This window comes from Ailuropoda melanoleuca, chromosome 1 (assembly GCF_002007445.2).
Source record: "Ailuropoda melanoleuca isolate Jingjing chromosome 1, ASM200744v2, whole genome shotgun sequence".
Lineage (NCBI taxonomy): Eukaryota > Metazoa > Chordata > Mammalia > Carnivora > Ursidae > Ailuropoda > Ailuropoda melanoleuca.
Genome location: NC_048218.1, coordinates 71982273 through 71994961, shown reverse-complemented (window position 1 = coordinate 71994961; position 12689 = coordinate 71982273). Strand labels below are relative to the sequence as shown.

General features: G+C 41.8%; 1 protein-coding gene across 1 annotated transcript in view; it reads right to left on the bottom strand.

Moving 5' to 3' along the window:
* The window catches only part of ATP13A5 (ATPase 13A5), a 103357-nt gene that overhangs the window by 43810 nt on the left and 46858 nt on the right, over positions 1 to 12689 (bottom strand). The window contains exons 11-15 of the mRNA XM_019804350.2: positions 11654 to 11811; positions 8508 to 8696; positions 4511 to 4572; positions 2676 to 2826; positions 57 to 143 (exon numbers count right to left, since the gene is read on the bottom strand). Of these exons, the coding sequence (XP_019659909.1) occupies positions 57 to 143; positions 2676 to 2826; positions 4511 to 4572; positions 8508 to 8696; positions 11654 to 11811 (647 nt within the window). The remainder of the gene's footprint in view (positions 1 to 56; positions 144 to 2675; positions 2827 to 4510; positions 4573 to 8507; positions 8697 to 11653; positions 11812 to 12689) is intronic.

Here is a 12689-nt window from a genome sequence, read left to right as displayed (position 1 = left end):
GAGATTTACCAGTTTCAAGGAGAAAGAGCCATCTGATTTAAAAAAGCAAATCATACCCAACTGGCTTTTGGTCCTGGTTTTATTATGATGTTTGAATCTGACATCCCAAATTTGCAGTAGTCTGCATTGCAATCTTCCATTATCTGTTTTAAAATGAAAACGCTCATAAGATTCCTTAGAGAAAAATAGTAAGAAAGAAATACCTCTCATTTGCATAGCACTTGAATCTTTTCAAAGCCCCTTTTACATATTTTCTCTTCTAGGCCAATTATCTGAATACCACCATTGTCAAATTTCTGTTGCATTGATTTATATTAAGGACCTTATTGTAGAATGTCAAAAAGCCAGAAATATTGTGATTACTATTTAAGTAATAATTGATGGAAGAAATGCTAGCTACAGGCCAATGGCTCTTCTTGAATAGTATGTCTAGTAACTGGACGAGGGTTTAAGTAGAGATCTACTCTCCAATACAGCTGAGCACATTAGCCCTCAGATGAGTTAGGGTTGGGTCTTAAGATAAACATGGTATTACTTCTTATTCTATATCTATGTTACTAACCTAATTGGTTAGCTAAAGAATTAGCAAGTTAGTTGCTAACAAATCAGAATGCATGTTTGAAAATGGTTTGTATTCCCTGGGTGTTACAACAGTATAAGTTATACCATCTGAGAAACCAATATTAACTGAAAATATGGGAAAGGCCGTCCATTGTACCAATCAGAAAATAGGAGACAACATCTGGCTTCTGCTCTGTCACTTACCTGTTTAACCTTGGGGACGTTACTCCATTTCTCCAGATCTCAAATTTCTTCTGTAAAACATTCTGGTATGCCTTCTAGTGCTAAAATTCTTACAGTCTACAAAGATATTTCCCCTTCCCCTTACGTTTCATGAAAGGTTCCTAACCACCAAAGGATATTTAACTGGAGACTGCTTCTCACCCAGCTTTATTTTTTTTTTAAAGATTTTATTTATTTATTTGACAGAGATAGAGACAGCCAGTGAGAGAGGGAACACAAGCAGGGGGAGTGGGAGAGGAAGAAGCAGGCTCATAGCGGAAGAATCTGACGTGGGGCCCGATCCCACAACGCCGGGATCACGCCCTGAGCCGAAGGCAGACGCTTAACCGCTGCGCCACCCAGGCGCCCCCTCACCCAGCTTTAAACTCAGCAAATCACCTTGTACTTTCATGCTTTGTTTGGGGTGGATACCACTGTTCTTAAAGACAGTTCTTCTTACAGAGCTAATGCTAAAGACTGATGTTCCCACACAAAACCCAAACTTGCATGTTATTTGTACAAACAGATCAACCCCCCCCCCGCCCCGATGGAGAAGAGGCACTGTCAGAACCAGGATCGAAGTCACATATAGTAATAATGACCCTAAGCAGCTCATCATTGTGTCAATGTGAATGATGCCGCTGAGGACATTGTTTGTAGTGATTACACTGATTCTTCCCCATTAAGATCCAAGAAAGTGATTACTGCTTTGTCTTTATGTCAAAAATTTCTCCACAGGAAATGCTCGAATTTTAACTTACTGATATCAGAAATTTCCCTGTTAATCAGGTTCCCTCTTCATTACTTTGGCTTCTAGAAAGCTACAATTTTCCCACTATACATCTTTAAATTAGCCTTTGGGAGGTGTATTTCATGTCCCTGCAATCATTTGTTTCTATCCCTTCACCATTCTGTTTAAATGCCGTTCTGTAGTTGATGTATCATTGTCAGTGGCTTTAAAACATGGGTTTGTTGTTGTTGTTTGAGAGCAGAATAATGTAATTAATTAAATTGTGAATGAAAAAAATAAATGCCCTCCACTGATTGGGCACTTTTCCATGCAAGCAGCCCCTCTAGGCTTATGGGCTCAATGCTTACCACAAGCCTGTGAATGAGTCACCATTATCACAAACGCACACGTGAGGTAATAGACTCAGAGCCTTGGTTCTGGATTTGGGGTCATGCAGCTAGAAAGTGGTGGAGGTGAGAGGTTTGCCCACCATGTCATGACAGCCACCAGGATGGTTTTATGCCCTTCAACTGTCATTCATTCTCAGCTCAAAAAACTGAACCAGTTGAACTCGGGGACCTTCAGTTTGGTGTCTAGACTAGACTGTCTAACACATTAGCTACCAGCCACTTGTGGCTACTTACGTTTAAATTAATTAAATTGAATAAAATTGAAAATTCAGTTTCTCAGTTGCATAGCCACATTTCAAGTAGTCGATAGCCACATGTGGCTACTACACTGAACAGCACTGCTTTTGCCTCCTGTTGCTCTGAGGGTGCTATGGAGATTAATTGTACCATGTTTTGGCTTGTCAAGGCTTTGTAGTCAAGTCGGTTTGGTCAATGCTGCATATCATAGTCACTCTTGAATATTCACAGTGTACCACAATATATTAAAGAGACCCTATAATTAAGAAATCAACTTTAGTTTCTTAAAAGAGCAGTTCCCAAAACTATTTGATCATGGAACACTTTCACGTTGCACTCATTAACAGAGTTCTTTGGAGCAGAGGTTGGGAAATTCAGGTAGAGTCAGACCTTAATTCACATATTGTTATAAATCTTCTCTGGGTTTCAACCACAGTTAGAAAAGCTTTACCATTCCCAGTAAGGATCTCTTCAAGTTTTTCTAATTTAGATGCACCAAGAAACTATCACCTTACCCAGGCAGTGCCCTCAAACATTTTGAGGTCCAGTGGGTCTCCCTGGATGGTCCCATTGAGAAGGATCAGAGAATGGCAGCTGGCCATGGCGGCGCACAGCGGGCTCCATGGCAAAGCCCTGCCTGAGGCAAAGCTATGGACTTCCTGAAAACTGATATGGAAGATGATTAATAAGTGAAGGTCTTCAATAAAATCATTTTACCCATTCCACCCCTTAAATCTTACCAACATGGAGTTTTAGTAATACTTAACTCTTACGCTCAAATCCTTCCATAGCTCCCCATGCCCTGTATAAAGTCTGAGCGTTTGGCTATAATCACAAAGACTTCTATCAGATTACTTACAGCCAGCACCTATGGTGGGAGTAGTAGGGGAAGACTCAGCCTGACACCTTCAAGCTCTACAGAGTAGGCTCTAGAAAGCCACACCCCCAGGCAAGAGGTCTCTGGGCCAATGAAGTAGGAGGGATGGGAAGGAAGACTATCTGCTGGTTTCTTTTTCCTTCAAGTAAAAGCATACCTGGGCTCTGAAATATTTTTCGTGACTCAGCCTTTGTCCTATTTCCTTTTGTCCTATTTCCTGAAACTGCTGGCATGGATATCCAACATCTGAAGCTCACTTTCCTCTATGACAGTAGACTGGCTGGGTTAACCTTCCCCCTCCTCCCATCTTACAACCAAACAGTGATTGTATCCAGTTTTCTCTACATCCCAAAATCTTACTTGGGGAAAGGGAAGGAGAGGAGGGGTGAAAGCTGCAAACATCCCATTCCCCTTTCACAGTCTGGCCAATAAAAGGCAAAGGAGTGCCTGTTTGGACAAAAGCCTGGCCCCACCATCTGAACAACCAGGAGCTGAACCACATGAGTAGGGTTGAACCCAAGTATCTTCTGCAACGTCGCACTGCCTGTCTGCTATCTTGTGCCAGAGCTACACTTGGCCCCATCACTGTCTTGGGGAGCTCCTGCATGACTCCTTCAATGACAGAGCCTCAGCCATGTTTGGAGCCAACGGGGAGTATCCAGAGATTAGGAGCAGAGGGATTTTCACTTGGACTGAGAAGGCAGATCTCAGCCCCACAGAGAAGAGAGCTAGGGCCCTCCCCTCCCTAGCTCCATTCTGGGGTAGCATCTCTGTAATTGCTCTCCCCCCTCCACGGCCAGCTTTTAGCCATGTCTATAAAAATTTTAGCCATACATGCTTCAAGATTCTTTTTCAAGTGGTATCTCGGTCAGGTGGTTTGCCTCATTCATTCCTTTTCAAAATTATTTTCTACCATTTATCTACTATGTTATTCTAAAATCCAGGACTGTGTATTATATCAAGCTACCACTATTGTTTCTTCTTCTCTCTTCTGTTATGTGTGCCTTAATAGTAGCCTTTTCTACAGCCTGTATTGTGCATAGAAGGTGGGTGCATTTGTGACTATTTTTTCCCATGAGATGTGAGCTCCATGAGGGAAGGGAACGAGCTCTTCCTTTTTGGACTCCCCCCACCCCACCTCCCACCAGCCCAGTAGCCCCCAGTAATTCTTTGCAGTTTTTAATTAAGCACAATTCTGATTTTACTCTTTGTTCCTCTGTTTTATTCATTCAATTCCTTACTCATCCAGCTCCTTCTATTTTTCAGGTGGAGTTTGAAGGCCTACTTTCCCTGTCTGATTTTGTACTTAGAATTAATTTAATTTAACAAATTAGAATAATTGGGAACTAGTGCTAGTAAATTATTATATATATATTTTACATGACATCCATCCCTCACCACTGGAAGGATGGATCTGAGTAGCACCAAGGTAACCACACCAATCTCACATTCCATCTTCGCGAAAGTGCCTACCAGTTGTCAGCAGTCGGGACAGTCCCCCAGAGGTCCAGCCCATCTTCTGTAAGAGTGCCAGTCTGGAAGAAATTAGAATTGATGTTAACATAAGATTTAGAGCTTTTAGTTATATCATGACTTAAACAAAGCCCAAGTTCCTAAGAAATTAAAGTAGATCTAGTTGTCCAAATCTCTTGTTTGCAGACATCAAATTTTAAATCCCAGAAGGGTACCTGAAGGAAAGATTCAGCAAGTGACAAACGATTCCCCAAAAACCGATGTTGATAATTAAATGACTCTAGATACTAGTCATTACAACAAAATGCGAATGTTTTGTTTTTGTGTGTTTATTGTTGCACTTGCTGTTGTTAAACGAGACGCGTTCAGTGAATGGAAATCCAATAAGAACCAGCCCAAGTTTGACTTTTCAGTTGACACCTGCTGTCTTTCTAAAGCAGAGCTCAGAATTTTTTCTTTCTTTTCAAGACGATTTAGTTCATAGTTTGCCATCTGGTTCATAGCAATTTTCTAAAATATGGGTGGCATGGTGACTGTCCAGATTGATAATGAAATGTTGATAAAGGGCTTTGAGAATTTAGAAAGAAATGAAGTGCTAATAATAAATATTCATTAATGCCCATGAATGGGTTTTATTGTTAGATCAAGAGGAAAATGTTTCGGAGATTTGATTTGCTGTATTATGAGAGGGTGTTTGTCACATAATGTAACAGAGAAAGCAACATGAAACTAAGGACTATCACAGCACTTTGAACTTGTTCATTACTTCAGAGTCCATTATTTTTTTTTTAAAGATTTTTGTTTGTTTGTTTGTTTATTTGACAGAGATAGAGACAGCCAGCGAGAGAGGGAACACAAGCAGGGGGAGTGGGAGAGGAAGAAGCAGGCTCACAGCAGAGGAGCCTGATGTGGGGCTCAATCCCATAACGCCGGGATCACGCCCTGAGCCGAAGGCAGACGCTTAACCGCTGTGCCACCCAGGCGCCCCTCAGAGTCCATTATTAATTACAGATCCCGGTGTCTTTATGCAAGAAGCCAACTCCCAGAGTAAGCACGAGGCCCCACTGCTTCAGCACTGTCAAAGCTGAGCAGAGCACTACCAAAGGCTGGGCTATATCCTTTTTCGATACTGATACCCGGGTCTCTGTCATCATTCTTTTAAAAGTCATTTCTGTATAAGACACTGAATTTTCTAGTCTTCTATCAAATGACATTTCTGTCATTAAAGACATTAAGTCAGCATAATGCTTTATAATGAAGTGCTTACAAGTCTTCCAATTCTTACAATTGAGTAAACAGGAAAGGGGCATTCTCAGGTTAGAGGTGAAATGTGCAGCCTCAAGGTCCAGTGGCCAGCAGGTTGAAGAGAAAGAACCAGAATCCAGCCTGTCTAGACAAATGTTAAATACATTTTGCAAAGTATGCAGAAAGACAAAACCCATACCAGAATTCCAATTAAAGAATTAAGGAATCTTGGTTTCGTTGATTCATTTGGACTTCACAGAAAACTAACTAGCTTTGTGTGAGTTATTCCTGGAAGAACAACAGCAAAAATCTATTTGTTTCATTTCCCTCCTGCATTGTATAAGGGTCCCAACCTGTGTGTTTAGATTTCAAATCCTCTTGAGTTGTTCCATTTTAAAAAGAGTTAGCAGTTTGATTCAAACTGAAATGTTTTCCTGATGCTCAGATTATATTTTTTAAACATCAATATTTTGAAACATGAAAACAGAATTGATACCGTAGCAAAACAGAAATGGGACTGTGTTATTTCTCTGTGTGAAACTGATCCTTATAAAATTAAACTAGCCACGAACAGAAAGAAAACTAAATTATAGTTGCAGTTGTAAAGGGAGTAAGATGAGAAAGCAAACTTCTTAGTATAAATACTAGCCCAGGCTTGGGTTGAACCGGATAGAAAAGAGAGAACTTGATTTATAATAAAGCAACGTAAACTAGAAATATATGGGAACAGATGTACTCAGAAGCCCAGTGGTGAATGTCTTCTAAATGGAAATAACAGTAGATGGGGCTTCAGTTAATTGTGGGGTGCTTTATTCCAACAGCATCTTGGTAGACTTTTACAACGTGAAAGCTAGAAAGACACTTAGAGATCATTAGAGTTAAAACTTCTCTTAAAAGGGCACACAGAAACTTAGTGCCAGATCCAGGATTTGACTTCTCATTTTGCCAATTCCCAATCCAGAGTTCTTTGCACTATAACATGTTGTCATGCCACTGGGATTTGGCAAACCACGCCGAGGAGCAGTCCCTCAATTGTTCTAGCAAAAGAGCACATGAGGATGTGGAGGGAAGAACTTTATATGAGCTGTAAAATGAACACCGTTTAAAAGAATCAGTTCTAGAAACAGATAAATATGTAATGAACATGTTTTATAAATCTGCCTCTTATATTGTAGGCATTAGTGAGGCTATGGGGTAAGTATTGGAAATCCCTATCAGAAAACTTCCCAGGGGCTGTTCTCTGGTCCTAAAACTAAAAGGAACTTACTGTTAAGTTAACCCTAGTAGTTCCTGACAAGTGGGATTAAGGACATTCTTTGCTAAAGGAAACTCCAACAAGAATAGAATGGAAACAATCTTAGAGCTGTTCTACTTCCAGCTGGGGGCCAAGATTCATCAAGCCTACTCCTCATGGTGTCTCTCCACCTGGCCCTCTACTCTCCATCCTTGCCTAGGACAACATTCTCAGATAGCTTCCTGTCTCAGTCCTATCTCCCCTCTGTCCCTTCTCACCAATTACCCTGGATGAAATAAATAAAATACACCTATACAAATGTCACCTATCTTCTTAAAAAATGGTAGGGATCCCATTCTCCTTCACAACAAGGTTCCACTCCTTAGCTTGGCATGTCAGGCCCTGAGCAATTGGGCTGTCTCCTCTCTCCAGTTATATCCCCTACCATACAACCCACACTCCATTGTTTTCTGTCCCCCATGTGCCACAGGCCCTGACATCCCTGTGCTTCTGAACTGCTTGCCTCTGAGCCCAGGGCCCATTCTGTCTAACAACCAAAGCCACAGCTGAAAAGTGACCCCTCACCCATGGCAGGTAACTTCACTTCGATGCTTTATTCACACCTCTTTCAGCATGCATTTCACTGCATTATCATTGTCTACACTTCTGTTTAACCTGATTCCTCAGCTAAGTCATGAGCTTCTGCAGAGCAAGGAGCGTCCCATTAATGGGGTTCCTGGCCAATGTAGATTCATTAAAAAGTGGCAAAGCCTTTATCAATTACTCAAATGTGAATGAAGTGAAGACGTGGAGGAAGCAGGTCAGGCCCACTGTGTTATAGCAGTGAAATTGGCCTGCCCAAGCAGCGGGCAGGATCGGAATAGCAGGTGATTGAGGCTGAGGTCCCTCCAGGTCCCCCATAGGAGAGGCATAGGATGGGGTCTCAGGACCTGTCCCAGAGTAGCAATCCTCCCCATTTGGACATACTTCTCCCCTGCCACTTCCAGAGCCCTAAGCACAGGTACACATTTGCTAGTCCTGAGTTTTCCTAAGCTGGGGATCAAAGGAGAAAGGAGGGACCGAGTGCATAAACACAGCCATGGTCCCCTCCCTCCCTTTCCTTTAAAGAAGCAGAGGAGAAGAAGAGAATATGTTCAGTTAAGTGCAGCACAAAGCACTTCAGGGAACAGAAATGTCCCTCACATTTTTTGCCTGAAAAAGCCAGTCAGTCATAGAAGTGATTATAATAAGAGATTGTCTTAAAACCCAACACAGGGATAAAAATACTAAATTTCATAGGAAAGGAATTCATGATGTGGTAGCTAAACCAATTCCTTAGGACTCAGTAGAGTGGGCTTCTAGAACATGGTCTCATGCTAGTTCACTGTGTGACCTTCTCTGGCCTCAGTGTTCCCATCTGTAAAATGAGCGCAGAGAGCCAGGCATTCTTGGAGGCCTTTTCCAGCTCTGCTGTACCTTGAAATCATTAACCTCCAACCTGGAAAGTTTAGATCATACTTTGTCAAAGCACACAAGGTTTATCTGCCCACACATATTGATTCTCTGTGGGGAGACACAGAAGATTTTCTTCTTCTTCAGCCTCTTCTGTGCATACACGATGCCTGTGGTCAGGGCCGCTGGCAGCACAGGAGGGACAGTTGAGGTGAAGAGAAGCAGGGCCATGGTTGTAGTATCTCTTGAAGAAACCTGGGGAGGGAGGGACATACAGGTTAACTCAGCAGAGCAGGCTGGCACCCTTTCTGGCACCATCTCCTGTAATACTGCAGGAGCTCTAGAAACTCAAAATATTCAAAGTGAGCTGGCTCTTGGTAAGGCTGAGAGTTCTCTTAGATGTGCCTAAGGAATGGGCAAGTTGTTTCCCACTAAGAACAAAGGAGACTCTGAATCCTACTCTGTGTCCATCCTGCCCTTTCCTACTCTGTTCTCTTCACTTAGCATTCCCTCCACCCTGAGCACCATCCCTCCTCTGCTTGTCATAACACACCCTCTGGACTCCCCAGGCACGGAGACCATCTTGGAGTTGTAACGTTTCACACACTGGCTTGACAGTTGGGTTATAAATCTACCTCGATAGCTTCCAAATTCCTTAGGATCACAGCTCTGGCTTATACATCTTTGAAGTCATTTTCAAGTTCACCTTATTCATCTCTAGATACAGAGCCTCGCACAGTTTCTGACACAGAGGAGAAGGTGCCCAGCACACATATGAAATGAATGGTGACCTGACAAAAATGATGACCAAGATTCTGCTAAGATTTCAGCATGCATTATCTGCTATAGGGAGTCGACAGTAAAAATAGTTTGCTCTCACTGCTCATGTTCTGGGGCAGGCATTGCGTTAGGCTACATACATTATTTAGTGACTCCCCATGACAACCTTGTGATGTAAATACTTTTATTTTTTCTATTTAACAGATAAGGAGACCGAGGCTTAAAAAAATTAAATAACTTCCTCAAGCCAATTGCTGGTTAAATGGTGAGGATCTGAACCCTAGTCTGTCCCACTCCAGGGTACAAAGACGTGACCATTGAGTTATATAATCAATCCGGTTCTCATGGAGTCAATATCCCATCAGATCTGCAGAAATTCACATCACTGATAAGAGTGGAGACAAGATCAAGTCACAGGATGGCTTGTTATATTTTTCAAATGGTCTAGATACCATTGGCTTTACCCTAGATTTTTATGAAATCAACCATCATTTTAGCCATACAGTCCTCTTCTGAGTTCTGGAAACACAGATTCAAGTTCAGTAACAATGCCTGCTAGATACACCATTGGTCCAATCTCAGTTTATTACAAAATCCATCATTCCTGGCTTTTCCCAACTACAGCCAATTGAGTGTTGACCCCGGGGACTCAGCCTTGTCAAGTCCTGAGCCAGGAGAGATAGAGGCAGCCAACAGGGCCACAGGTTATGATCCACAAGAAGACCAGGTTTGTGATTAGTGTTGCTACTTTGGTGTATATTGGGTGCTGAGTCCCGCCCAGGAAACCTTTATTCCCAATCACTGTAGGGGCTTCTTAGTCCACACTAGAGAGCTTTTTGCTTGTTTTCCTGCTCAACACTCCTGTTCTCCATATAAAACTGGTACATTGCCTCAAGTTCCAGCAGCACTGGCTTTAAAAGTCTACGGAGCTCTTTCTAGGGTCCACACTACTGGTGCCAATATACCGAGGCTTCCTTTGCCCTTGCCTGACCTAGAAATGCTCCCTGGGGTTTTTTATCAGACTGAAATGACTACCCAGAGTGCAACTGTGAGCACGAACATTGCCTGGGAATTCTTGTGACTATCCAGCAATATTTACCCTTCTCTCCAGTAACACACACGTAGAATGAACTAAAGCTACCAATTTGGGCATCGTAATTAGGTCACCTATACCCAGTTTCATATCTATGTTTGGACCCTTTTAGTCACAATTTTTTCTTCCCTATGAGCTCACATTGCTAAGATCCTAAGATGTCTTACAGAAGAGACTACACAGTTCACCACAGAATCAGACTCTCAGGACCAGAAAGGACCTCAGAGGTCATTTGTGACAACACTTCTCTGTCCAGCCAATACAACTATTAAGAGGGACATTCAAATGAAATCAGACACCATGAAGCTTAAAAGGAAGTGGGGATCTATGCAGCATACAATTCTGTAAAAGTGGACTTTTATAATTTTTATTTTTATTTTTTTAAGAGAGAGAGAAGGAAGGGGGAGGGGCAGAAGGAGACAGAGAATCTCAAGCGCTGGGTGTGGAGCCTGACACAGGGCTCTATCTCATGACCCTGAGATCATGACTTGAGCTGAAATCAAGAGTCGGATGATTAACTGACTGAGCCACCCAGGCACTCCTGTAAAAGTGGACATTTAATTCCATTGCAGAACCTAGCAGAACACAGAGGAACTCATGGCCTACATGGTCTGTTGGGTATGCCTTGGACAATGTATACACTCAAATATTTCAACATTCTCAAATAATCCAAATTTCTAGGCATGGAATTCAAGATGCCCTTCAATGTGACCTATTTCTACCTTGCTGGACTTAATGTCTCGGTTGCTTACTGGTTCCAGAAGACAGATCTGCATTTCTTACTTTGTTCTTTGCTCACTCTAATTAGTATGCCCTTTCTGCTCTCTGAACTGATTGACTAAATCCTCTCCACCCTCTCAGACTTGGGAAACATGTATTTGAAGCTATTTGGGCTTAGGTATTGCGAATGTCACACGTGCAGTAACCTCTCATTCCCACCCAAGCAGTGAAAGGAGCTGTGAACTTTACAACTTTTCCAATATAATTTTCCATCCAATATAATTTTCACTAACTACATATGGGTACCTAAATTGAAATTACTCAAATAAACACATTAGTTAAATTCAGTTAATTAAAATAATTTAAATGAAGTAAAATTGAAAGTTCATTTCCTCAGTGACACTAGCCACAGTTCAAGTGTTCAGTAAGCACATGTGGTGAAGGGCTACCAAATTCAACAGCGTCGGTATAGAACAGTTTCATCTTCTATGAAAGCTCCATCAGACAGCACTGTCTCACAGAATGATGGGGCTAAAAGCTAGCCTTATCTAACCTTTTGAGTTAGGTCAAGTTCCTTGAGAAAAGCTATGCTATTAAAAACCTTACCCCCAATACTTACTCCATGGTACAGATATACACCAAGGGCATAGAAGAAACCCACAACTCCAAGGCAGGCCAGGAACACTATAAACTTGAAGGCATCATTGTATAGTTTGAAGTTCAGAGGCCGAGGGTAGAGGATGGATCTTACCAAGTCCCCTTTGGCGGTATTGTAACCTACATGAAGATAATTGCAGGTGGAGTAAGGTCCTTTAATACAGTTTCCCACAAACCCAAAATGGTTTGTGTTGAATTAAGGATTGATGAAAGTGTCATTTGAATATGGAATGAAAACACCATTGCTAACAGTATATTTATATTTATTATTCTTACAAGTTGCCGGGAGCAATAAATGGCATTCACTTAGCCCTGCTCAATTTCTCTTGCTCTGGGAGTCAGTGCTTCAGTGGCTCACACAGTGCAGCTCCTCACTCATGCATGAGACTGGGGAAAAGAAGACTAAGGAACCAACAGATGCAGTCACCAGAGAAGATGAGCTGCTGGGCGAAGACTTTAAAGCTCAAATATGTGTTGAAAATAATAGAAAATTAAGAGAAAAGGAAAGCACAAAACAAGTAATTTCTTAAATGTATGTGCCTCTCATGTCATTCATATGCTCAAAAACCTTCCAGAGCCTCCATTTTTTATAATAAAGTTCAAATTTCTAGGCATAGCACTCCAAGTCCCATCAATCTGGTGTACTCCTATTTTGCTAGACTTTTAACAATGAGCTGCTCTCAGAATACCCCAGTGCATTCTTTCCTTTGTGTTTTGCAGAAAAAGATTAACATGTCTTTTTTGGCTAAATCCATCCCATCCTATCAGGCTTGGCTCAAAATGCCACGTCATCAAAGAAATGTTTCTGGAATTCTATTCCCACACTTCATACCAAAAATAATTTCTCCCCTTCTTTGTAGTCCCTGTAACACTTAATCACATGACATCTATCACTGTTCTTTGTTTAGTTAGCTCTAAATCCACCTGTCTCCTGCACAAGACCACAGTCTTCTTTAAGGGCCAGGAGTATCTCTTTTTCCTTTAGCCCTCAGGGCATA